The sequence below is a fragment of the Bubalus kerabau genome, chromosome 8, assembly GCF_029407905.1.
Source record: "Bubalus kerabau isolate K-KA32 ecotype Philippines breed swamp buffalo chromosome 8, PCC_UOA_SB_1v2, whole genome shotgun sequence".
In the NCBI taxonomy this organism is placed as follows: Eukaryota; Metazoa; Chordata; class Mammalia; order Artiodactyla; family Bovidae; genus Bubalus; species Bubalus kerabau.
The window spans coordinates 16272960-16297207 of NC_073631.1; the positions used below are offsets into that span (position 1 = coordinate 16272960).

Genomic DNA, 24248 nt, shown 5'->3' on the forward strand with positions numbered 1-24248 from the left:
CCTGTGAATACACATTGACACATTCAAGCTTAGATTATACTCAAAGTGCATCCTGACAGTGACATTTAATTCTGCAAATGGGGCAGTATGCAGCTCACCCTCTAAGTCTAACATTACGATGATCTGGTTTTATTGTCAGCTAGATGAAAAAGCGTAATAGAGTGAGGTAGATAAATTTAAGTTTCTGGAAGCAATTTTGTTTTCATCCTGTGCTAATCAAGCAAAGCAACTAACATTTCTAGTGAGGAAAATGTTTGGCAAAATAATCAAAAGAAAGAAAACTTCTAATATTTTCCCAACCTAAGTGAAACTTCCACAGATAAAAAAGACAGCGAGCTATGTTAGAATATGGTGAAACATTTTATGAGGGTGAATCTGCATTTTTAAGGACTCTTATTTCCACCACTATGGAAAAAAGTCAAATGTAAGTTCTATGGTAGGGTATATTTTTATCAAAAACTTTTAAATTTGCTAAAACTCATTTTTAAATTAATAAACAGAAATCTGTTACGTTTCTATATACTGAAATATTGGAAGAAGAAAGTAGTAAAAAAAAAAAAAATCACATTTAAAATCACATCAAAAGTACCTACGAAGAATTTCCTGGCAGTCCAGTGGTACACTTTCTTGAACTAAGATCCTGCAAGCTGTGCAGTACAGCCAAAAAAAAAAAAAAAAAAATTATATGTAAATAAAACATATTTATATATAAAATACCTAGGCATAAACTTAACAAAGGAGGTGAAAGATCTGTATACTGAAACCTATAAAATATTGATAAAGGAAACTGAAGATGATTCAAAGAAATGGAAAGATATCCTATGCCCTTGGGTTAGAAGATTTAATATTGTTAAAATGGCCATACTATCCAAAGCGATCTACAGATTTAATACAGTCCCTGTCAAAATACCCATGACATTTTTCACAGAACTAGAACGGATAATTGTAAAATTTATATGGGAATCCCAAAAGGCCTAGAATTGTCAAAGCAAAACTGAGGAAAAACAAAGCAGGAGACCTACCTTCCAGACTTCAGGCTATACCGCAAAGCTACAGTAATCAAAACAGCAGATAGTATTGGCACAAAAATAGACATAGGTCAGGGGGACAGAAGAGCAAGTCTAGAAATAAACCCACACATCTACTGTCAGTCTGTAACAAAGGCAGTAACAATAATCAATGGAGAAAAGACAGTCTCTTCAACAAAAGCTGGACAGCATGTACATCAGTGAAATCAGAATATTCCCTCATACCATATAAAAAAATAAATCCAAAATAGTTTAAAGAGTTAAATATATGGCACCATAAAACTCACTCCTAGAAGAGAACATAGGCAAAACATTTCTGACACAAATCGCAGTAATATTTTCTTAGATCAGTCCCCCAAGGCAGTAGAAATAAAAACAAAAATAAACAAATGGGACCTAATGAGACTTAAACTTCTGCACAGCAAGGAACGGGAGAAAATATTTACAAATGCTGTGACTGAGAGAGGTGTAATAGCCAAAGTATACAAACAGCTCATATAACTTAGTATCCAAAATATTAAAAAAATTAAAAAATGGGGATTTTTACCCAAAGAAGACGGACAGATGGCTATATAGGCACATTGAAAAAGTGCTGAACATCACTAATTATAAGAAAAATGCAAATCAAACCACAACTAGTTTATTATCTCACAATGATCAGAATGGGCATCAAAGAGTAAAAATAAAAGCTGAAGAGGGTGTGGAAAAAAGGGAACCCTCCAACAAAGTTGGTGGGAATGTAAATTGGTGTGGAAACTATGGAAAACAGTATAGAGTTTCCTTAAAAAACAAAACTAAAAATAGTTACCATATGATCTAGCAGTCTCACTCCTGGGTATATATCTGGAAAAACATAACTCTAATTGAAAAAGATACATGCACCCCTGTGTTCACAGCCGCACTGTTTACAGTAGCCAAGACAAGGAAGCAATGTACATGTCCATTGACAAATGAATGGATAAAGGAAAAAATGGTATAGATATATAATGGAATATAAAGTGAAAGTGAAGTCGCTCAGTCGTGTCCAACTCTCTGCGAAGTCCATGGCATTCTCCAGGCCAGAATATAACTTATCTATAAGAAAGAATGAAATAATGCCATTTGTAGCAACATGATGGACCAAGAGATTATTATGCTAAGTGAAGTAAGCCAGACAAATATAATACTGCATAATGTGGGAATCTAAAAAATGATAGAAATAAATGTATATACAAAACAGAAACACTCAGACACAGAAAACAAAGTTACCAAAAGGGAAGATAAGGGGGAAGAGGGATATATTAGAAGTATGAGGTTCACAGATAGAAGTTACTATATATAAAAATAAGCAACAAAAATTTATTGATTAACATGGACAACTATATTCTATACTTTGTAGTAATGGAAAATGGAAACAAGTCTGAAAAAAAAATAATCGCTTTGCTGTACAACTAAAACTAGCACAGTTTTTAACTATGCCTCAATTTAAAAAAAAACACCTCAAAATTTTGGTGAAACCTTATATAAATTTAATGCTTTATTATTAGAAATACTGGAATTACTAGTTTGATTTCTTAAAGGAAAAGGACCTCTGAAAAATGCATTTTTAAGAAATTACATGAGCAACCTCAGTTGTCATAAATGATACTGTTCTGTCCCTTACGGTATCTGGTTGCAAAGTCAAGCCTTCATGTCTCATAGTGTTTGTTAGAGTTGTTTCTTAACACTCTTGCCATGACCACCACATGAAACTGTAAACACACGGACCTGGGGTTTTTTTAGGATATATTTTCTATACATTGCTGTCAATCAAACATTACATACAGCATCATACAGTAACTTAAATTTGTACCATTTTAACTAATAATAAATGTAGTTTTCTGTTTAGGAGTCAAACCCCTAGACTATATCACTTTTATTAGTGAGACCTGCTTTCTTCCAATATTTAATGTTATGTGAATTTATGAGGTGTTTCAGATTTAGCTTGATTCTCACCTTCCATGAGACAAATTCATAAGTATGTTATCATGATTGGCGTTTGTCTCCTCCTGAGCTTTCTGTTTTGTGGTTCACTGGGGTGGAGGGTGCTTGGTCAGGAGTTGGAGAAGAGACGGAGAGTAGACCTATGCTTTCATATAAATATGGTGTAACCCATTTCTGCTCATGCTTTTTGTTAGCTCTTTCATATAATTTATTTTAAGGACTTCATTTCCCCAGTGCAGTATTTTCTAAAATTGAAGAGAAAAATGAAGAATAGTGGAGCACAGGAAAAGAACTCAAAGTAGAGCAAATGAACTGAGCAAAGAGGTAATACTGCCGTTCGAGACTGTTGTGAACTTGTGTCACTGTCTGAACGGGAATGTGGATTCATTTCAGTAACTAGGTAAGTGTTGCACCATTCAGAACTCACTCATGTGACTAAATCAGAGTTCTTGTTAGTATTGCATTTCTCAAAATAACAAATAAGAAAGAAGCACCCCAAAAAAAGTTGTTTAAGAAAACAAGCACCTGTATATCATTTGCAGAATTATATCCTTGAAACCACCTGAGGACCAGAACACGCACTGAAGGATGTACTTTGCAGGGTGATGATACGACTCTTTAATAAGTTGTCTTGGATAGATCGTATCTGAGAATACCAGCCTCTGTAATAAAAATGTTAAGTTCTAAAAGTTTGGCTTTATACAGTAAGAAATTTTTCAGCTGTAAAAGCGATCTCAGAGTTCAGATTTACTTGCTTGTTTTTAAAAATGTACACTGATTGGGATGAATGTGTTATTGACGTTTATGAAATATGTGGATAGCACGTGTGGCACCAACATCTGTAGATGGGTTATGTCTTGCATGGCAATCCTCTGAGTAAATGGCTCTACAGTCGAAATACATTTTATTCTATATGAAAATAATTTGGACTTCTACTTGATCTTGCTTCTCATCGTCAAATAATTCTGTTTTATTCCAAATACTTGCATGGTACCTAAACAGTTCATCTTTGGATGCCATGTAGAGAAATCATTACCCTTCAACTCAGCTCACAAAAATTCATGCATGTGATTTGTGTCAGATGGGATTAATTTTTCCTACTCAATTGTGCGCAGGAGAAGATATGTATAGGATTATAAGTCCCTCTTTTTGGTGAGTTTGTATAGAATACTGGCTAAGGATATAAATACCAGATGACATTGGCACGGATACTGGCAAGCTGGGCAACTTTGGCAAGATGAGTTGATCTTTCGGTGCCTCAATTGACCTTCTTCTGCAACATGGAAATACTCTGATTATCCAACATAGGATTGCTGTGAGGAAAGAGGAGAAATCATGTCAAGTACTTAGAGCAGAAATTTTGATAAATGTTACTATTATTATTATTCATCGGCTTCATCATAGGATCTTGCTAGAAAAGCCAAAGCATCTTATTACAGTAGTAAGGTTTCTTTGTATATATAAACTATACTTTTGTCATATATACTGGCATGTTTAGCAACATCTTTTTAAAAAGGATCAATAACATTGACTTAGACAATACCACCATCATTTCAAAGTCCTAATAATACAGTTTTTATTTGTCATGTTCGCTGTAATTCTGGTCATCTGACTGCAAGTGCTTTAATGTGGCTACTGTATTAACTGTATAGTTTACAGAAGTTTTTTAATGTTTTATAAATCGCACACATGCTTGTGCTTCTGAGAGTGACAGTATTCTTTTAAATTATCAGTTTAAGAGCAGCATTTCAGAGCTCTGATTCAAGGAAGAATATCTGATTTCCTTTGCATTCCATGGGAATCATCTGTTTCAAGAGGAACGGTCATGCAGGCTTCAAGGCTTTCGGTGTAAAAGATAGCTTGTTGACCATTTTCCATTCATTTGCTTTGCAGCTTGCAGTTCCCCACAATGACGAGTGGACCCGATTTGCCAGGACCCTCGTGGAGATCCGTGCTAACAGAGCTGACAGCGAGGAGGAGGGCGCCGTTGAGTTATCTGCCTAGTGGACGTGAGCCGTCCCCACCTAGACCTAGAGCTCAGCATCTGCGGTCAAGTCCGCTTGTATTCATGTTCATTCAGTATCAGTATTGCCGTGGCCTTTTGGGGGCCATGTTGTGCCAGCTTTGCTCCAAGTATTCCAGATGTAGCCCACCATACTGTCCACTGACCTGAAATTCACCAGAGCATTTCTGTCTTTATATTTCTGTCTCAAAAATGGGGGTAGTGGGGTGGGAGCCTTTCTGGGTTGAGTTGTTGCCTTTTAACTACTTAGTAGCTGTATTTAATAGCTGGAAACCTCTGGTTAAATTTGTGCTTACACACACACTCCTGGCATAGTCCTATTAAATCCATATGAAGCCAGATATGATTAGGTACAGATGTGGTGTGCTTTATGCTATGGTACAGGGCCAAAGACTTGAGATGTGGTGTTTTACACGGTGACTCACATTATGAATGGATTTACTAGAAGAACATTGCTGCTCCTTATTTATTGTGGTGTGCTGCATGGAACATATTTATTTGAAAGCATTAAAATAAACGATCCTAGAGCATGTGCCTAATGAGAGGACTGCATTGTCTCTCTTGCTGTTGAGGTTACGTTCAGTTCCAAATAACAATTACAGTATGCTGGTTCCACTGAGGACAAGAAATCTTTAGAGGTTTGTTGGCAGTGAATGGAATGAATTTTAATGCCTATTATTTCTAGGTACTTTAACAATATTTCAAATATAGCTGATCATTGATACTTGTCATTCAAGCTAACCCAGTCTGACAAAAGTCTGTGGTTCCTAAATATGACACCAGTGTTGCCAATAAAATGTTCCAAACCAGGTCTGCACCAGTGTGGATAAACCCTTTGCTTAGGAAAAGCCTGATTAAAATTCTGCTGTGGCCAGAGGGTAAGAGAGATCCATTAGAGCCATGTTAAAGAAAGACTGATAATGAATTTACAGGCAGCCAACCTGGCTGGACTTAAACCAGGACTCTGGTATTATTTTTATGAAGGAACATGTGTGGTGTTTCTGGAAAGCTCTTTCTTGTCTCCTCCAGAACCACTCTTTACCCAAAAAATATCTTAAGCATTGGCGTAAGAATGGGTTAAGATGAACCTATACCGAATGCTCCACATTTCACTGTTTTTCAATTTATACCAGAACATTATGTATACTACTATTGGACTAGGAAACATGTCTATAAACAACTTTATGGGATTTTTTTTTTCAAAAAGAAGTCATTTCATGCTTAAGAGAGAATTAAAATAAATAGTGGTTGAGTCATGAAAATTATTTGAAGAGAGGCTTTTGGTGTTTTAGGAAGAGAATTTCCACGGTGCTTTGTTGGTAGGGATTCCTTGAACTGTGAGACTTCTTCTACTTTTGAAATAATTGCTTTTTCTCTAAGTGTCATATGGTAGGTATATCAATATTAAAATTCTTTATTAATATATATTAAGTTTTTAAAGATAAAATGAGTGTCTAAAATAGGTTTAAAAACAGTCCACAGTCCAATGAGACAGAGGACCTGTACTCTGAAAACTGTAAGATCCTGATGGAAGAAATTGAAGACATAAACAGATGGTAAGATATACTGATACCATGTTTCTGGATTGGAAGAATCAATATTGACCATATTGGTTCTTTTAATCAATATATAATCAATCAAAATGATTATACTACCCCAGGCAATCTACAGATTTAATGCAATCCCTGTCAAATTACCAATGGCATTTTTCATAGAACGAGAACAAAAATTTTTTTAATTTATATGGAAACACAGAAGACCCCAAATAATAGCCAAAAGAATCTTGATAAAGAAAAACAGAACTGGAGAGATCAGACTCCCTGGAGAAATCAGACTCCCTGACTTCACACTACACTACAAAGCTACATTCAGCCAAACAGTACGGTATGGGGACAAAAACAGAAATACAGATCAATGCAACAGCATAGAAAGGCCAGAAATAAACTCATGCATCTCTGATCAATTAATCTATGACAGAGGCAAGAATATACAATCGAGAAAAGACAGTCTCACCAATAAGCAGTGTTGGGAAAGCTGGACAGTCACATGTACGAGAATGAAATCAGAACACTCCCTAAGGCTGTACACAGAAACTCAAAATGGATTAAAGATCTAAATGTAAGGCTGGATACGATAAAACTCTTAGAGGAAAACATAGGCAGAACACTGACATAAATTGCAGCAGTATCTTTTTTTTTAAATCCAGCTACTATTATAATGAAAATAAAAATAAACAAACGGGAACTAACTGAACTTAAAAGCTTCTGCACAGCAAAGGAAACCATAAACCAAATGCAAACACAGACTACAGACTGGGAGAAAATATTTGCAAATGAAGCAACTGATAAGGGATTAATATAAACAGCTCATGTAACTCTTACGTCAAAAAAAAATAAACCAATCAAAAAATAGGCAAAAGATCTAAACAGACATTTATCCAAAGAAGACATATAGATGGTCAAAAATCAATAATCAACATCATTAAGAGAAATGAAAAATCATTTCAAAACTGAAAACAACAGTGGGGTATGAGGCATCACATCACGCAGGATGGCCATCATCAAAAAATCCACAAATAAATGCTCAAAAAGGTGTGTGTGGGGGGGCATGTAAATTAGTACAACCAATAGGGAGAACAGTATGCAGGTTCCTTAAAAAACTAAAAATAGATTTACCACATGATGTAGCAATCCTACTCCTGGGCATGCTGCTGCTGCTGCTAAGTCTCTTCAGTCGTGTCCGACTCTGTGCGACCCCATAGACAGCAGCCCACCAGGTTCCCCCGTCCCTGGGATTCTCCAGGAAAGAACACTGGAGTGGGTTGCCATTTCCTTCTCCAATGCATGAGAGTGAAAAGTGAAAGTGAAGTTGCTCAGTCGTGTCCGACTCTTAGCGACCCCATGGCCTGCAGCCCACCAGGCTCCTCCGTCCATGGGATTTTCCAAGCAAGAGTACTGGAGTGGGGTGCCATTGCCTTCTCTGACTCCTGGGCATATATCCAGAGAAAAATCATGATTTGAAAAGATACACTCACCTCAATGTTCATTGCAGCACTGGTTACAATAGCCAGGACATGGAAGCAGCCTAAATGTCCATCAGCGGAGGAATGCATACAGATGTGGTGCATACACTTATATGTGGAATCTAAAAAAAACATGGTATAAGTCAACTTACCTACAAAACAGAAATACAGTTACAGATGCAGAAACAAACTTACAGTCACCAGGGGGTTAAGGTGGGGGGAGGGATAAATTGGGAGATTGGGATTGATATATACACACTATTTATAAAATATTATACACACACACACTATATACAAATAGTTCATGGCAGCACTATAATAGCCAAGACATGGAAGTAACCTAAATGTCCATCAACAGAAGATGAAGTATACACATACAACAGAATATTACTCACCCATTAAAAAGAATGAAATAATGCCAATAGTAGCAAAATGGATGGACCTAGAGATTACTATACCAAATGAAGTAAGTCTGACAGAGAAAGACACATATCATATGCTCTCTCTCATATGTAGGGTCTAATGTAAAAAAATTAAACAATGACACTTAACAAAAACAGATGGAAAACACAAAGGGGAAACATGGAGGGGGGAGGAATAAATCAGGAGCTTGGGATGAACATACATACACTACTACTAATATAGATAACCAATAATAACCAATGACCTACTGTATAACACACAGCACTCTACCCAATATTCTGTGACAACATATGAGAAAAGAATCTAAAAAAGGATGAATACATTTATAACTGAATCACTTTGCTATACACCTGAAACACAACATTGTAAATCATCTATAATAAAATTCTTTTTATTTTTATTTTTTTTAATTTTATTTTATTTTTAAACTTTACATAACTGTATTAGTTTTGCCAAATATCAAAATGAATCCGCCACAGGTATACATGTGTTCCCCATCCTGAACCCTTTTTTAAAAAGCAATCCAATGAAAAGTACTGGGGGAAAAAAGCTTCTCAAACATAAGCTAAAGGATCTTGGAACAAATCAATAACCCATGAGTTGCTACAGACAATTGTCTGAATGAGTCAATGCGTCAGGAATATGAAAACTTCAAAGGCTAGTCATTTGTCATAGGCACATGAAGAATTGTGAGAGCTTACATGCATGTATGCCTTCCCAGTGGTAAAGAACCCACCTGCCGATGCAGGTTCAATCCCTGGGTTGGGACGATCCCCTGGAGACGGGAATGGTTACCCACTCCAGTATGCTTGCTTGGAGAATCCCATGGACAGAGAAGCCCAGCGGGCTACAGTCCATGGGGTTAAAAAGAGTGGAACGCGACTGAGCATGCACGCATATGCATGTATATCCCACCACGGTATGGTCTCCAAGAGAGTCTCCCACTTCTTGTGTGACACGGTCCCATGAAGAATCTGGGATGTGTAATGGGGGAATATGGGTGAATATGGGGGAAGTGATACTATGTGGAGTTCAGAACAAGGTTATAAGAAGACATAGCCTCCTAGAGGACAACATAGGCAAAACACTCTCCGACATACATCACAGCAGGATCCTCTATGACCCACCTCCCAGAATATTGGAAATAAAAGCAAAAATAAACAAATGGGACCTAATTAAACTTAAAAGCTTCTGCACAACAAAGGAAACTATAAGCAAGGTGAAAAGGCAGCCTTCAGAATGGGAGAAAATAATATCAAATGAAGCAACTGACAAACAACTAATCTCAAAAATATACAAGCAACTCCTACAGCTCAATCCCAGAGAAATGACCCAATCAAAAAATGGGCCAAAGAACTAAATAGACATTTCTCCAAAGAAGACATACAGATGGCTAACAAACACATGAAAAGATGCTCAACATCACTCATTATCAGAGAAATGCAAATCAAAACCACTATGAGGTACCATTTCATGCCAGTCAGAATGGCTGCGATCCAAAAATCTACAAGCAATAAATGCTGGAGAGGGTGTGGAGAAAAGGGAACCCTCTTACACTGTTGGTGGGAATGCAAACTAGTACAGCCACTGTGGAGAACAGTCTGGAGATTCCTTAAAAAACTGGAAATAGAACTGCCTTATGGTCCAGCAATCCCACTGCTGGGCATACACACAGAGGAAACCAGAAGGGAAAGAGACACGTGCACCCCAATGTTCATCGCAGCACTGCTTATAATAGGCAGGACATGGAAGCAACCTAGATGTCCATCAGCAGATGAATGGATAAGAAAGCTGTGGTACATATACACAATGGAGTATTACTCAGCCATTAAAAAGAATACATTTGAATCAGTTCTAATGAGGTGGATGAAACTGGAGCCTATTATACAGAGTGAAGTAAGCCAGAAAGAAAAACACCAATACAGTATACTAATGCATATATATGGAATTTAGAAAGATGGTAACAATAACCCTGTATACGAGACAGCAAAAGAGACACTGATGTATAGAACAGTCTTTTGGACTCTGTGGGAGAGGGGGAGAGGGTGGGATGATTTGGGAGAATGGCATTGAAATATGTATAATATCATACATGAAACGAGTCGCCAGTCCAGGTCAATGCGTGATACTGTGCACGATACTGGATGCTTGGGGCTGGTGCAATGGGACGACTCAGAGGTATGGTATGGGGAGGGAGGATGGAGGAGGATTCAGGATGGGGAACACATGTATACCTGTGGCGGATTCATTCCGATATATGGCAAAACCAATACAATATTGTAAAGTTAAAAAATAAAATTAAAAAAAAAAAAAAGACATAGAAATTCCTTCTGGGTTTCTTGGCACACTCACTCTTCATTCCCAAGCCATTTTGCAACTTACCCTGTCCCCTCTAGGCTGTTCAAAGGCCTAATCTCACCACTGGGGGGCCATGTGGATATATAGAGATATCCAGCCAGCCCACAGCATGTCAAGTTATCACAGCTGAGGTCCTAGATAGAATGTGGGAGTCCTGAAAATCGGCCTTCAAGATCTCTTTTGCAAAGAGCATAACTGACAGCTCCAGCTGTTTTGCTCTAAAATCCTCCAGTATGTTTGAGCAAGGCTGTGCTCCCCACAGGCCGCTCCCAGCCAAGGCTGAGCATAGCAGGTATAGTGAGGCAGTCCTGTTGCTGGGAGATGCAAGAGTTCTCAGAGATGTGAGTGGCTCAAGGACTCCCCGTCAGCATTGCTAAAACTTTCTTGGAGTTAGCCTGAGTCTAATCTTCCTTCCTTCCCTTCTCTCCCTCTCTCTGTCTTAGGGTCAGACTGACATCACTTTCTAATGGCTCTCCCAGCTCTCCTGGCTGGGCACATGTGAATCCTGATAAGAGAGAAAAGACACTACACACTGAAAGGGTTACAAGAATTAGCATGTGCCATTAGGGCCAGGGGAGCAGACTGGGGTTAGATTTTAAGCAGTCTGATTAAGGGGCCAGCATGTAAGACTGGGTAGATAAGAATTGATTGACTTTGGGATACATGATTTTATACTCCGGCAAGGACCCCAGGGCATGGGTTGGCTGTTACAGCGGCTCTTTAGAAGTATGAAAAGCCTGTAGCCTACACTTGGCGAAAATGTTTGAGTTGCCCTGACTGATGGTACAGATAGGAATAAAGAGACTGAGGGAAGTGGGGGGTGGGGGTTAGAGTGAATGTATTACATAAGGCTAGAAGACACATCCAACAATTAGGTGTCTAAGAGCACCTAGAGCGCACACCCTTCCTCAAAACCATTAGCAATGAGCGAGTGAGAGAGGCATCAGCATCTCTTGGAATTTGAGTCGAGGCCAGCTAGAGCTGATGGAAGGAGACAGTCACAGAGCAGGGCTTTTTATATCTGTGGGAAACCTCGAAATGAGATCTCAAAGTAACAGTGGCTAGATGGTGGCAGTTTACCACAGTAGCCAGTCATATTGACCTTAAAGGTTTATGGAAAAGACCCTGATGCTGGGAAAGATTGAGGGCAAGAAGAGAGGAGAAGAGGGCGACAGAGGATGAAATGGTTGGATAGCATCACTGACTCAACAGACATGAGTTTGAGCAAACTCCCAGAGACAGAAGCCTGGCATGCTGCAGTCCATGGGGTCGCAAAGAGCTGGACACAATTTAGTGACTGAACAACTACAAAGGGTCCCACTACTCTTTTTCACCGAGTTTGTCCTTATATGATACCACACCGTTTGGGGACTTACCTAGTGGTCCAGTGGCTAAGACTCCACGCTCCCAATGCATGGGGCTCAGGTTTGATTCCTGGTCAGGGAACTAGATCCCACATGCTGGAACTCAAGAACTTGCATGCTGCAATGAAGACTGAAGATCCTGCATATTGCAACTAAGATCCAGTACAGCCAAATACATAAACAAACTCATTGTCTTGACGGCTATAGCTTTCACTAGGTCTTGAAATCAGGTAGTATGTACTTCAACTGTGTTATGCATTGTGAAAAATTGTTTTATTAGTTTTTCTAGGTCTTTTATGTCTCTACGTGAATTTTAGAAGCACTATCAAATTCACAAGAAAACCATATTATTTGGATTTCTATTGGGATTTCATTAATCTATAATATATACAAATTTGAGAGAGTGGGTATCTTAATTTAAAATTTTCTAATATGTGAACAAGGTGTATCTTCCCATTTAGTAACCTCCTAGTTTTCAGAATTAAAATTTAATTTTATATATCAACCTTGTATTTTCCAACCTTGCTAAATACACTTACTAACTTCTAGTAGATTCTGTAATTCTGTTGGTGATTATGTATATAATCATGCTGTCTGAGAATAATGAAGACTTTACTTCTTTCTTTCCAATTTTATTATCTTTGCCTTATAGCACTAGCTCAGACTTTAAGCTCTATGTCGTACTGAAGAAATGAGAGCGCTGCTGCTGCTGCCAAGTCGCTTCAGTCGTGTCCGACTCTGTGCGACCCCATAGACGGCAGCCCACCAGGCTCCCCCGTCCCTGGGATTCTCCAGGCAAGAACACTGCAGTGGGTTGCCATTTCCTTCTCCAATGCATGAAAGTGAAAAGGGAAAGTGAAGTTGCTCAGTCATGTCCGACTCTTAGCGACCCCATGGACTGCAGCCCACCAGGCTCCTCCGTCCATGGGATTTTCCAGGCAAGAGTACTGGAGTGGGGTGCCATTGCCTTCTCCGATGAGAGAGCAGATGTCCTTATCTCTTTTTTAATCTTAGTGTCAAAGAGATTGAGGGCAGGAGGAGAAAGGAGCAACAGAGGATGAGATGGTTGGATAGTGTCATTGATTCAATGGACATGAGTTTGAGAAAATTCAGGGAGATAGTGAAGGACAGGGAAGCCTGGTGTGCTGCAGTCCATAGGGTCGCAAAGAGTCAGACATGACTTAGCAACTGAACAACAAATCAAATTAATGTTTCACTTTTATCACATGAAGGAAATTCCATTTTATTTTTAGATTAAGAAACTTTATCATGAGCAGATATGGCATTTTTTCATATGCTTCTGTTCTGCATCCATTGATATGGTCTTTTTTTTCCCCCACTTATTCTGCTAATGTAGTGAATCACCCCAAGCTGTTATTTTGAATACTAATCCAACCTTGCCATCCTGGGATAAACCTCCTTTGGTCAAATGTATTATCCTTTTAATTTTGTTTCATTCTGCTTGCTAATAATTTTTAAAGGATTTTCTCATAATTGTTCCTTAGGGACACTGGTCTGTAATTTTCTATTCTTGGAATGTTTTTGTCAGGGCTTAGGAACCATGATTATGCTCATATAATGAGCTGAGAAGTGTTCCAGTCTCCTCTATTTTGTGACCGAGTGTAATATTTGTATTATTTCTTCCGTTACTGTTTGGTAGAATTCACTAGTGAAACCGTCTAGCCCCAGTTTTATTTGTGGGAAGGTTTTTGGTAATAAATTATTTATTTAATAGAATAGGGCTATTCAGATGTTCTTTTTTTTGTTTGTTTTTTTTGGTTCTATTTTGGTAAGTTGTAGTTTTCAAGAAATGTGTGCATTTCATCTAATTTGTCAAATGTATTAACATAAACTTGCTCATAGAATTCCCCTTATTAGCTTTTCATGAATCTAAAGTCATAGTGATGTCTCCTTTTTAATTCTTGATGTGTTGGTAATTTGCCTTTTTAAAAACAGTCTTGCCAGTTATCAGTATTATTCATTGTTCAAAGCACCAGCTTTTGGAGTTGTTGATTTTCTCCACTTATTTAGAGTTGCTGATTGTCCACTTATTCTTCTATTTTGGATTGAATATGCTCTTCTTTTCTCTTATTTCCTAAAGTAAAAGCTTAAATCATCGGTTGTAAAACACTTCTTTTCGTCTAATTTAGGCCTTTAAAGTTGTAAAAATCCCTCTAAGTACTGCCTTTACTGTGTTCCACAAATTTTTGATATGTTATGCTTTCATTATCATTCTGTTCAAAATATTTTCTAATTTCCGTTGTGGTGTTATTTGACTCATGACCTTTTTTTAGAAGCATGTTTAATTTCCAAATATTTGGAAAACTTTCCAGGTATCTTTATTTTCATTTCTAGTTTGATTCTGCTTAGTAAGAAAACATACAGAGTAAGAAATACTACTCTGTATTTCCAAGTCCTTTGAAATTTATTAAGATTTATTTTATGGCCTAGGATATGGCCTAGCTTGGTCAATGTTCCATGTGCACTTAAAAAAAAGTGAATTCTTCATATGTTGAGTATGTGGTTCTAAAAATGCAAAATAGATTAAACTGGCTGAGAGTGTTGTTTCCATCTTCTATAATCTTACTGATTATTTTCTGTGTGTTCTATAAATGACCAAGAAGGAGATATTAAAATATCCACTTATGGCTGTGATTTTTTCTATTTGTCTTTTCGTTCTCTCCATTTTTATTTTTGCATTTTGAAGCTCTGTTACTAGATACACACACATTAAGTTTATTGTATCTTCTTGATAAACTGATTATTTTTTTATGAAATCTCCCTTTGGTGTTTCATTTCAACCTGAAGGGCTCCCTTTAGCATTTGTTGTAGGGCAGGTCTGCCAGGAAAAACACTCAGTTTTTGCTTATCTAGGAATGTCTTACTTTTTCCTTTATCTCTAAGGAATAATTTTGTCAGAAGTTGAATTTTTCATTGACAATTTTTTTTTTCCTCAGCAGTTGCATATCTTATCTCACAGCCTTTTGGTCTCTGTGTTTCCAGATAGGATATCAGATGTTAATCTTTCTTAGGAGCCCATGTATATGATGAGTTGCTTCCCTCTTGTAACTTTCAAGTTTCCTTCATTGGCTTTGGCTTTGACAGTCTGATTATGATGCATTTAGGTGTGAGCCTTTTTAAGTTTTCCTACTTGAATTTCATGGAACTTCTTGAATGGATAGATTGTTTTTCATCAAATTTGGGGGAAATTTTAGCCATTATTTCTTCATGTATTCTTTCTGCTGTTTGTCTCCTCCTGGAATTCTCATTGTGTTTATGTTGGCATGTATGATGGTGTCCCACAGGTCTCTGTTAGATTTTCTCTCATTTTTACCTTCTATTCTTCAGACTGCATAATTTCAATTGATTCTTCATGTTTTCTTATTCCTTCTTCTGTCTATTGAAATCTGCTACTGAGCTCCTGTAGTGAAATGTTCAGGCTTTCCAGGTGGCACTAGTGGTAAAGAATGCCTCTGCCAATGAAGGAGACATAAGAGATGCAGGTTCTTTCCCTGAGTCGGGACGATATCCTGGAGGAGGGCATGGCAACCCCTGTATTGTCTGGAGAAGCCCATGGACAGAGAAGCCTGGCGGGCTACAGTCCCTAGGATCGCAAAAAGTCAGACATCACTCAAGTAACTGAGCGAGCACACAGTGAAATCTTCAGTTATTGTGCTTTTTGACTCCAAAATTTCTACTTGGCATTTTATAATATCTATTAACATCTTCTATTTGGTGAGACGTTATTTGGATACTCTCCTTTAATTATTTAGACATTTTAGTTGTTGTTCAGTTGCTAAATTGAGTATATTCATAATAGTTCATTTAAGGTCTATGTCTAGAAAAATCCAGTATCTGGGCTTTCTCAGACACAGTTTCTATTGACTTCTTTTTTTTTTCCTTGTACACATGCAATACATTATTTCTTTGCATGTGTATTTTTAGTGGTGAACATACACATGCAAAGAATTACACTTAATATTGTAATATATACAGTCATTATAATATTATAACATACAACTCTGGAAATCAGATTTTCTTCCCTCCCCTTCAATTGGAAACACTGGCCTTCTCTTCCTGTTCATTCAGGGCCTCAGTGTCAGCAGGAGGTGAGATCTTCTGGCCTTCTCGCGACTTTTCTGAGCATGTGCACAATTCTGAGTACGTGTGTGTTTCTTTCCAGATTCCCAGGGGTCTGTCAGAATTATTCACAGCCCTCAGAGATCTCCTTCCCTAGCCTGTCCTCTCAGATTTTTGGTTAGTCTGTTGTTTGCCTTAACTGTTATTTATTACCTCAGCCAGCAGCAACTAAGATATTAGCCGTGAATGCTTTTGACAAATGCCCCCTCAGGAAGCAAGGTTAGCATTGCAGCAGTTCCAAGGTAGGTGCAATAGAGACAAGTATTTTGCCTACCAGGGAGGAACCAGATAGGTCAGAATAAATACTTAGAATTCTTTGTGAATGAAGTACTTTCTACTTCCTGTAGTACCAGGAATGTGAGCTATTATTTTCAGAGCTACTGCCTGACTAGAGAGGGCAGATGGGACTAGGGTAAATTAAAATGACTCAAAGTTCATGATTCTTTCAGAAAATCAATACTGTTCTTCAGTCAGTGTTCCCTTAGTTGCTACAAGTCTTTGGTTAATTTCCAGAAACTAAGAACAAGAGTTGATTTGGACAGTTTTAGCCTGTTCTTTATTGCTTTTATGGAAGGGCAGAATTTGGAGTTTCTTACTTTGCCATTTTGGCTGATGTCATTCCCACTCTTTTACTTTTAATCTGTTCAAGATTTAATATTTGGACTATGTTTCTTATAAACATCTTAAAGTTGGGTCCATTTCTCTTTTTTAATCCAGTCTAATAATCTTGGCCTTTTAATTATAGGATTTAGTCCATGTACAGTTAATGTACTTTGAGGCATGATTGATTTTTTATTTTGTACTAGTAATTGTTTTTTTGTCCCATTCATGGTTCTTACATTCTTCCTCTTCTGCCTTCTTTTTGAGGGATCAAATAATTCTTAGTACTGTCTTACATTTAATCTAGTGACCTTCATTATTTTTAGTAATTTCACAAGAACGCAATATGCATGTTTAATAACAGACTACCTTCAAATGATGGAGAAGGAAATGGCAACCCACTCCAGTATCCTTGCCTGAAAAATCCCATGGATAGAGGAGACTGACAGGCTACAGTCCACAGGGTTGTAAGAGTCAGACTCGACTTAGCGATTAAACCAGCACCACCACCACCTTCAAAGGATGGTATTACTTCTCACACACACAGAAATATGCAACAGGATAACCCATGTACCTTTTCTCCGTCCTTTGTTCCCTCGTCATGTATTTCACTCCTGTATTTACTGTAAGTCCTGCAATACACTAGTATCTGTGATTCAGTGAATAGTCTTTTATGAATTAAAAGTATTTATAAAGATAATTTTTAAAGGATTTAAAAACTATTGCCTTCCATTTTTCTTTTCTGGTTCTCCTGATTTCTTTCTGGAAATCTGGGCTTTCCATTTACTATCATCTCTCTTCAGCCAATAACATTTTTTTGGCATATCCAATAGTGAGATTATACAAGAGAATAATTTCTTCAGTTTTTGAGTGTATAAATATGCCTTTATTTTCCCTTCATGTATGAAGCTTTTTTTTTTTTTGGATATAGAATTACAATTTGACAGTGTTTTCTTCATTAAGAATGTTTTCTAGAATCTTGTCTTATCTGAAATATTTTTGCCTAAGCAAAGGTCATAGAGATTTTCTCTTACATTTTCTTATGAATATTTATAGTTTTAACTCATATTTATGTGCATGATTCATCTTTAATTAATGGCCAGAGAATATAAATAATATGATTTCAGTTCTCTTCAGTTTATTGAGACTTGTTTTATGGTCTATATTAATGTTGGTAAAGTTTACCGTATACTTAAAAAGAATGTATATTCTGCTGTTGTTGAGTGTTCTACAAATGTGAATAAGGTCAATTATTTGATAAATTTGTTCAAGTTTTCTATATACTATAGATTTCTGTCTATGAATATCAAGAGAAGTATTTTGAAAATTCAAAGTATGATTGTGCATTTCTTCTATTTCTTTTTATGTCTTGTTAGTTTTTGTTTCATGTATCTGAAGCACTGTTATTAGGTACATATACATTTAGGATTTTGTGTCTCTGTGATAAATTGACATCTTTATCAGTATGAAATGTCCCTCTTTACCCTTACTACTAGTTCTCTTTCTAAAATATACTTTGGCTGATATCAATATAGCCTACTACACCTTTTTTTAAAATTTGTGATTATATAGTATATCTTTTACTGTCAAGTTACTTTCCATCTATCTGTGTTTTTATATTGAGCTTCTTTAGATAGTATATATATAGTTGGACCTTGTTCCCCCCCCCACCCCTTTAATTTCTTCCTTTTAACTGGGGGTTAGGGGGTTAGGCTATTTGCGTTTAATGTAATTATAAATATGTGCTAAGTAACTTCAGTCATGTCTGACTCTGCAATCCTATGGACAGTAGCCCTCTAGGCGCCTCTGCCCATGGGATTCTCCACGCAAGAATATTGGAGTGGGTTGCCATTCCCTTCTCCAAGGGATCTTTCCAACCCAGGGATTGAACCTGGATCTCTTACGTCTCCTTGGCAGGCAGGTTCCTTACTACTAGTGCCACCTGGGAAGTTGAGTCAAATCTATCTTGCTCATTTTTATCATCTATTCTTTTTTTCTTTTCTGTCTTATTTGCATTTTTTAAAGGTTTCCACTAATGTCTTATTAGCTAAATCTGTTTAGCTTTCATTTTTTAGTGTACTCTAGGGGTTTACAACATCTTTTACTTATTACACTTTACCTTCAGATAATAGTATATTACTTCATGTATAGTAGTATAAGCACTTTTTTGACAGTGTATTATCATTTTCCTTTCTTCTTTTTTGTGCTGTTACTGTGCATTTTACTGGTATGGATGCTATAAACTGGGGGCCTCCCTGGTGGCTCAGTGGTAACGAACCCTCCTGCTAATGCAGGAGATGTGGGTTTGATTCCCGCATCAGGAAGATCCCCTGGAGAAGGAAATGGCAACCCACTCCAGTATTGTTGCCTGGGAAATCCCATGAACAGAGGAGCCTGGTGGGCTACAGTCTATGGGGTCAAAAAGGAGTCATATACAACTTAGTTACTAAGCAACAACAACATATAAACTATAAACCTCACAATACATCATCATTGATTTGCTTTAAAGAGTGAGTTATCTTTTAAGGAATTTTTTTTAATGTAATTATTCATTTATTTTCAGTTCTGAAACTCTTCATTAATTTGTCTAGATATAAAATTTCCATCTGGTATCACTTGTGTTCTGCCTGATGACCTATCATGAACATCTTTAAATGGGCTTCCCTGGTGGCTCAGATGGTAAAGAATCTGCCTGCAATGCAGGAGACCTGGGTTCCATCTCTGGGTTGGGAAGATGCCCTGGAGGAGGGATAGGCTACCCACTCAAGTATTCTTGGGCTTCCCTGATAGCTCAGCTAGTAAAGAACCCACCTGCAATGTGGGAGACCTGGGTTCAATCCTTGGCTCAGAAAGATCCACTGGAGAAAGGATAGGCTACCCACTCCAGTATTCCAGCCTGAAGAATTCCATGGACTATCTCCTTCAGTGCAATTACAACACCACTCTGAATTCTCTTACTTTTGTCTGTCTTATTTTGCCTTTGTTTTTAAAAGATATTTTCACTGGGTATAGATTTCTTGGTTAGCTTTATATTTTCAATACCTTAAAGATGTTACTCTATTGTTGTCTGCCTATTACCTTAAAGGTGTTACTCTATTGTTGTCTGTCTGTCTGTCTGTTACTCTATTATTGTTTCCAAATAGAAATGTTTGTTCTCTTATCATCATCTTGCCTTATAGGTTATAGGAACTTTTCCTGTGGCTGCTTTTAAGATTTTTCTTTTTATCATTCATTAGTTTTCATCATTTTCATTATGATATATATCTCTGTAGTTTTCTTTCTTTACATTTGTTTTGCTTGGGGTACAATGAGCCACATGGATTTGTGAGTATATAATCTTAAGCTTGGAAATATTTGAATACTATTTATTTAAATATTTTTTTCTGGAACCCCTTTTGCTGTGCCTTCAAGCTCATTGATCTTCACTTATATAATGTCTTAACATAGTCAGACATTCCATTAATTTCCCATTGGACATATTGTAATTTTTGTTCTACCTTTCGTATCTTCCATTTCTCTCCATATAATGTCCATGTTTACCCCTCCCTTAACTTTATGTATTACCTATGGTAGCTGTCTTACTGGCCTTGCTGCTGGTTCTAACATTTGTCATTCCTAGGTCTATTACTGTTGGTTGATTTTTCATTTTTTATGGCTTACATTGATATTTTCCTTACTATTATGGGTGACAGTTTTTTTATTAGATTTCTTATTGTGAGTTGTGGGCTTTTCTTAATATTGTTTGAAATAGTATCAAATTGTGTTCTGACAAGGAGTTCAATTACTTGGAATCAGATCTTTGTGAAGTCTGCTTTTGAGTTTTGTTAAGGGCAGAGCAGCCTTTATCATAGTTCTTATTTAGCACTATCAAGACACTTTTTCTAAGGATTCTACCTGATGTTCTATATATTATGGAGGAAAATTCTACTCCAATTGGTGGGAAAACAAACTCTTTCTCCTCTATGAGCTCCAGAATTTTTCTGCTTCTTCCTTTCCAGTGGTTCTTTTCCAAGCCTGGTAGTTTCCTCCCAGCACTCAAAGATTGGGGAATGCTCTGTAAAACTCCAGAGCTGTCTCTCAGATCAGCTCACTCCTGTTTGGCTGTTCTGTGTGTCTTAAAATTCTAGCTATCCTGGCTTCTCTGATTTCTGACCTACATCTTTTCACCTGGGGAGAAGGTTGGGCCCTGTCTGGGTTCTCCTTCCCTGCACAGTGGCTGGAGACTGCCTCCAGGCGGAAAGCTGACGCAACAGTAGGTCTCACCTTTTTGTCTCCTTTCCCTCACAGGTCACAGATCTATTCTGCCTCATATCCAATGTCTTAAAACTGCCGTATAATGTGTTTTGCCCAGTTTTCTAGTTTTCTCTCCTAGTCTGTCATGGCCAGAAGCAGAACTCTCCCAAAGGTATAATTTTTAAGGTAGAAAAAAGTAAATTAGAGTTTACTGTCTATAGAAATTAAAGCATTTATTAATTACTTCAGGGCTCCAATGATAATTATTTTGTAATTTACCTTTGAAAGTGAAAGGCACTCAGTTGTGTCCAACTCTTTGCAACCGCATGGACTATACAAGTCCATGGAATTCTCCAGGCCAGAATACTGCAGTGGGTAGATGTTCCCGTCTCCAGGGGATCTTTACAACCCAGGGATTGAAACTAGGTCTCCCGCATTACAAGTGGATTCTTTACCAGCTGAGCCACAAGGGAAGCCCAAGAATACCAGAGTGGGTAGCCTATCTCTTCTTCAGCAGACCTTCCCGACCAAGGAATCAAACTGGGGTCTCCTGCATTGCAGGCAGATTCTTTACCAACTGAGTTATCAGGGAAGCCCCCAAAATATGGAATGCTTCACGAATCTGCATGTCATAACTTTAACAGAGATAGTAGTTATCCTTTATAACCAACTCATTTCAAATGCCTTAATAATTTGCAATAACTTAGTCAGATATGTATGGTTAGAATGGTAAGTTATTAAGCCAATCAAGACACTTTCTAAACGGAGTAAGAGGAAGAAATGTCACAATAATTTCAAGTCCTCAAAAGAGCCAGAAATAATGGTTTTTCTCTTTTACTTTCAGACAGGCAAACTGTTTTTAAAAAGAAAGAAATCACTTACTTAATAAGTAGCGGTCACAGGTAACTTGAAGTTCCAGGTCAAGTGTGAACTGCTTCTTCAGTTCAGAAGGGGAAATACACATTTCATAATGAGACTGGACAAAGGCTGAGATTAAAAGTGTGGAGAAGTCTCTGCTTTCACTGTAATAAAATTCAGACATCAGCAATCACTTCACTTCTATCTTTAGAAGGAAAAAGACCTGTTTCAATTTCTGTCCTCCCCAGTTTTTCCTTTTTCTGATGTGATGTTGCTCTAACAGAGTGTAAGCCTTTCATAACACTGGAGCTGGCCCTAATGAAGAGGTCATCAGAGAAAGCAACCTCTTACACGGAGTAGCTAACTCTTCATAAATTTTCAAATTGATTAAGTATATTCCATACTTAGAACTTACATTGGAAATTCTGCTTCAAAACGAAAATTCACATTTTGAGATCACTCCTCTGAAAAAGGAACATGACATTTTAATACACAAATACATATATACTCAAACATATATGTATTTATATACATACATATATGTTTGTGTTTACACACACACACACACACACACACACACACACATCTTTTGCCCAGGAAGAAAATTCCACAAATTTTTGGTGTGGGTTAGTCAGTAATTTGCTTTCATTTATATAAGAATGGGAGAGGGGGTAGCAAAATGCAGTGGTAGATCTCCTCCTTTAAGTTTAGGGACAGCAGGTAACTTGTTGGGAATAGAGCAAGACTTTCCACCATTAGGGGTGATGGAGATTTTATGTCCAAAAGTAATTCCAACAAATCCCACATTCTGTAAACTGTCTCCATTCCCTCCAGACACACTTTGAGGCCAAGTACCCATAGATATTTACTTTTAAGTTGCTTTTCCATTATTTCCAACTTTTGTTGAAGAACGGCATTTTCTAATTATAGAAGAGATTTTTAAGATGGTCCAGTTCAGTTCACGTCATATCACGTTGCACTGTAACAGTTTGTAAATTTATCTCTGCTTTTTCCACATTACCTTCCAATTTTAAACCCGTGGGGCAAATGCTTCAAGTGTACCTTAATCCTCTCTTTACTGACTTTAATAGGCTGTAAAATAGTTTAAGATGAACCTCAAAAGGCTTGTCAGGATTCACCTGGTCCTCAAGCTCTGGAATTGTCTTGAGATAGCAAATGTACTTACAACAGTAAGTAACCGGAGATCACCCTTGCCTTCGGCTCTGAGCTAGGAATGATACATCTGATACTGAGAACTGGAGACAGTAAGAAATTCTGGGCATAGCCGATCATATGAACTCCCTCTACTGGGTTGAGAAATGCTCATATAGAAAGAACAGGGCCTTGGGCTGCCATCAGACCTGGATTCAAATTTTAGCATCCTTATTTGCTAGCTGGGACCATGAGCAAGATATTTAACCTGAATCTTGGTTTCCTCATTTGTCACATGGGGTAAAATAGTATCTACATTAAGGGATGTGGGAAGGGTTTCATGGGATCATGCCTGGCGTGTAATACTCATATTTAATGAGTTCTGACTGGCTGAAGAACTCCAGGCTGGGGCAGGATTACTTGTCCCCCTCTTATTTGAAAGCAGCCCAGTAACACACCAGAGCAAGAGCTTGGCTAAGTAGCAAAGGATGGAGGAGGGGGCGATGAAAGTTAAGGAGCCTGTTGTAATCAGTCATCTTTCATTAACCTGAATTCCCCTTTCCCCATTCTGTGCGTCAGACGAATCGCATATACAGCGTGCTTGCCTGAGTCTGTTCCGAGAGCTTCAGTCTGTTTTAAAATCTCCTTAAGAACTGCTCACAGCAAAATCAAGCATCTTCCAGGGGGCAGGAGCCCAGCCCAGCCCAGAAGAATCAACTTGGCGGTGGGCACCGGAGCCCTGGTGGCCAGACCAGTGTGCAACGGGTGTGTCTGGGCCCTTGAAGGAGCAAACCTCAGACAGGCACAATTAGTGTGTCTTCTTAACTCTCCTTCTAAAGTTATTCGAGGGGACTGTGGTTTTGCCTTAAGCAAAACCCCCCTTACCAGCCGGGAATCTAAAAACAAACAACATTATTTTATTAGGTTACCCCAGCAGATGAAAGCAGTGTTCCATTTGGACTCTTTTTGGAGTCAATTAATGCATTAGCTAAAAACAAACCCTTCTGAAAGAGAGTCCCCGTTGTCTTCAGCAGCTTCTAAAGGAAAACTTGCCACCGTGCTCCTACAGATGTCAGGCAGCGAAG

At 37.8% G+C, this 24248-nt stretch overlaps 1 protein-coding gene and 1 long non-coding RNA gene across 5 annotated transcripts in view; one reads left to right on the plus strand and one right to left on the minus strand.

Moving 5' to 3' along the window:
- The window catches only part of DYNC1I1 (dynein cytoplasmic 1 intermediate chain 1), a 379244-nt gene extending 373186 nt beyond the window's left edge, over positions 1 to 6058 (plus strand). Inside the window, exon 19 of one of the 3 annotated variants that reach the window (XM_055589768.1) lies at positions 4884 to 6058. In XM_055589768.1, the coding sequence (XP_055445743.1) occupies positions 4884 to 4994 (111 nt within the window). In that variant the 3' untranslated portion in view covers positions 4995 to 6058. The remainder of the gene's footprint in view (positions 1 to 4883) is intronic. The other 2 variants (XM_055589782.1, XM_055589784.1) reach the window with 2 other exon arrangements.
- On the minus strand, positions 1173 to 22460 carry LOC129658917 (uncharacterized). 2 transcript variants are annotated; one of them, XR_008717583.1, is made up of 5 exons: positions 22036 to 22460; positions 8048 to 8157; positions 4203 to 4303; positions 3516 to 3652; positions 1173 to 2102 (listed from the first exon to the last, which is right to left on the minus strand). It is a non-coding gene; the product is annotated as an uncharacterized LOC129658917 (long non-coding RNA). The 2 variants fall into 2 exon arrangements; XR_008717582.1 differs by having other exon boundaries at positions 4181 to 4303.
- Positions 22461 to 24248: the final 1788 nt, after the last annotated feature.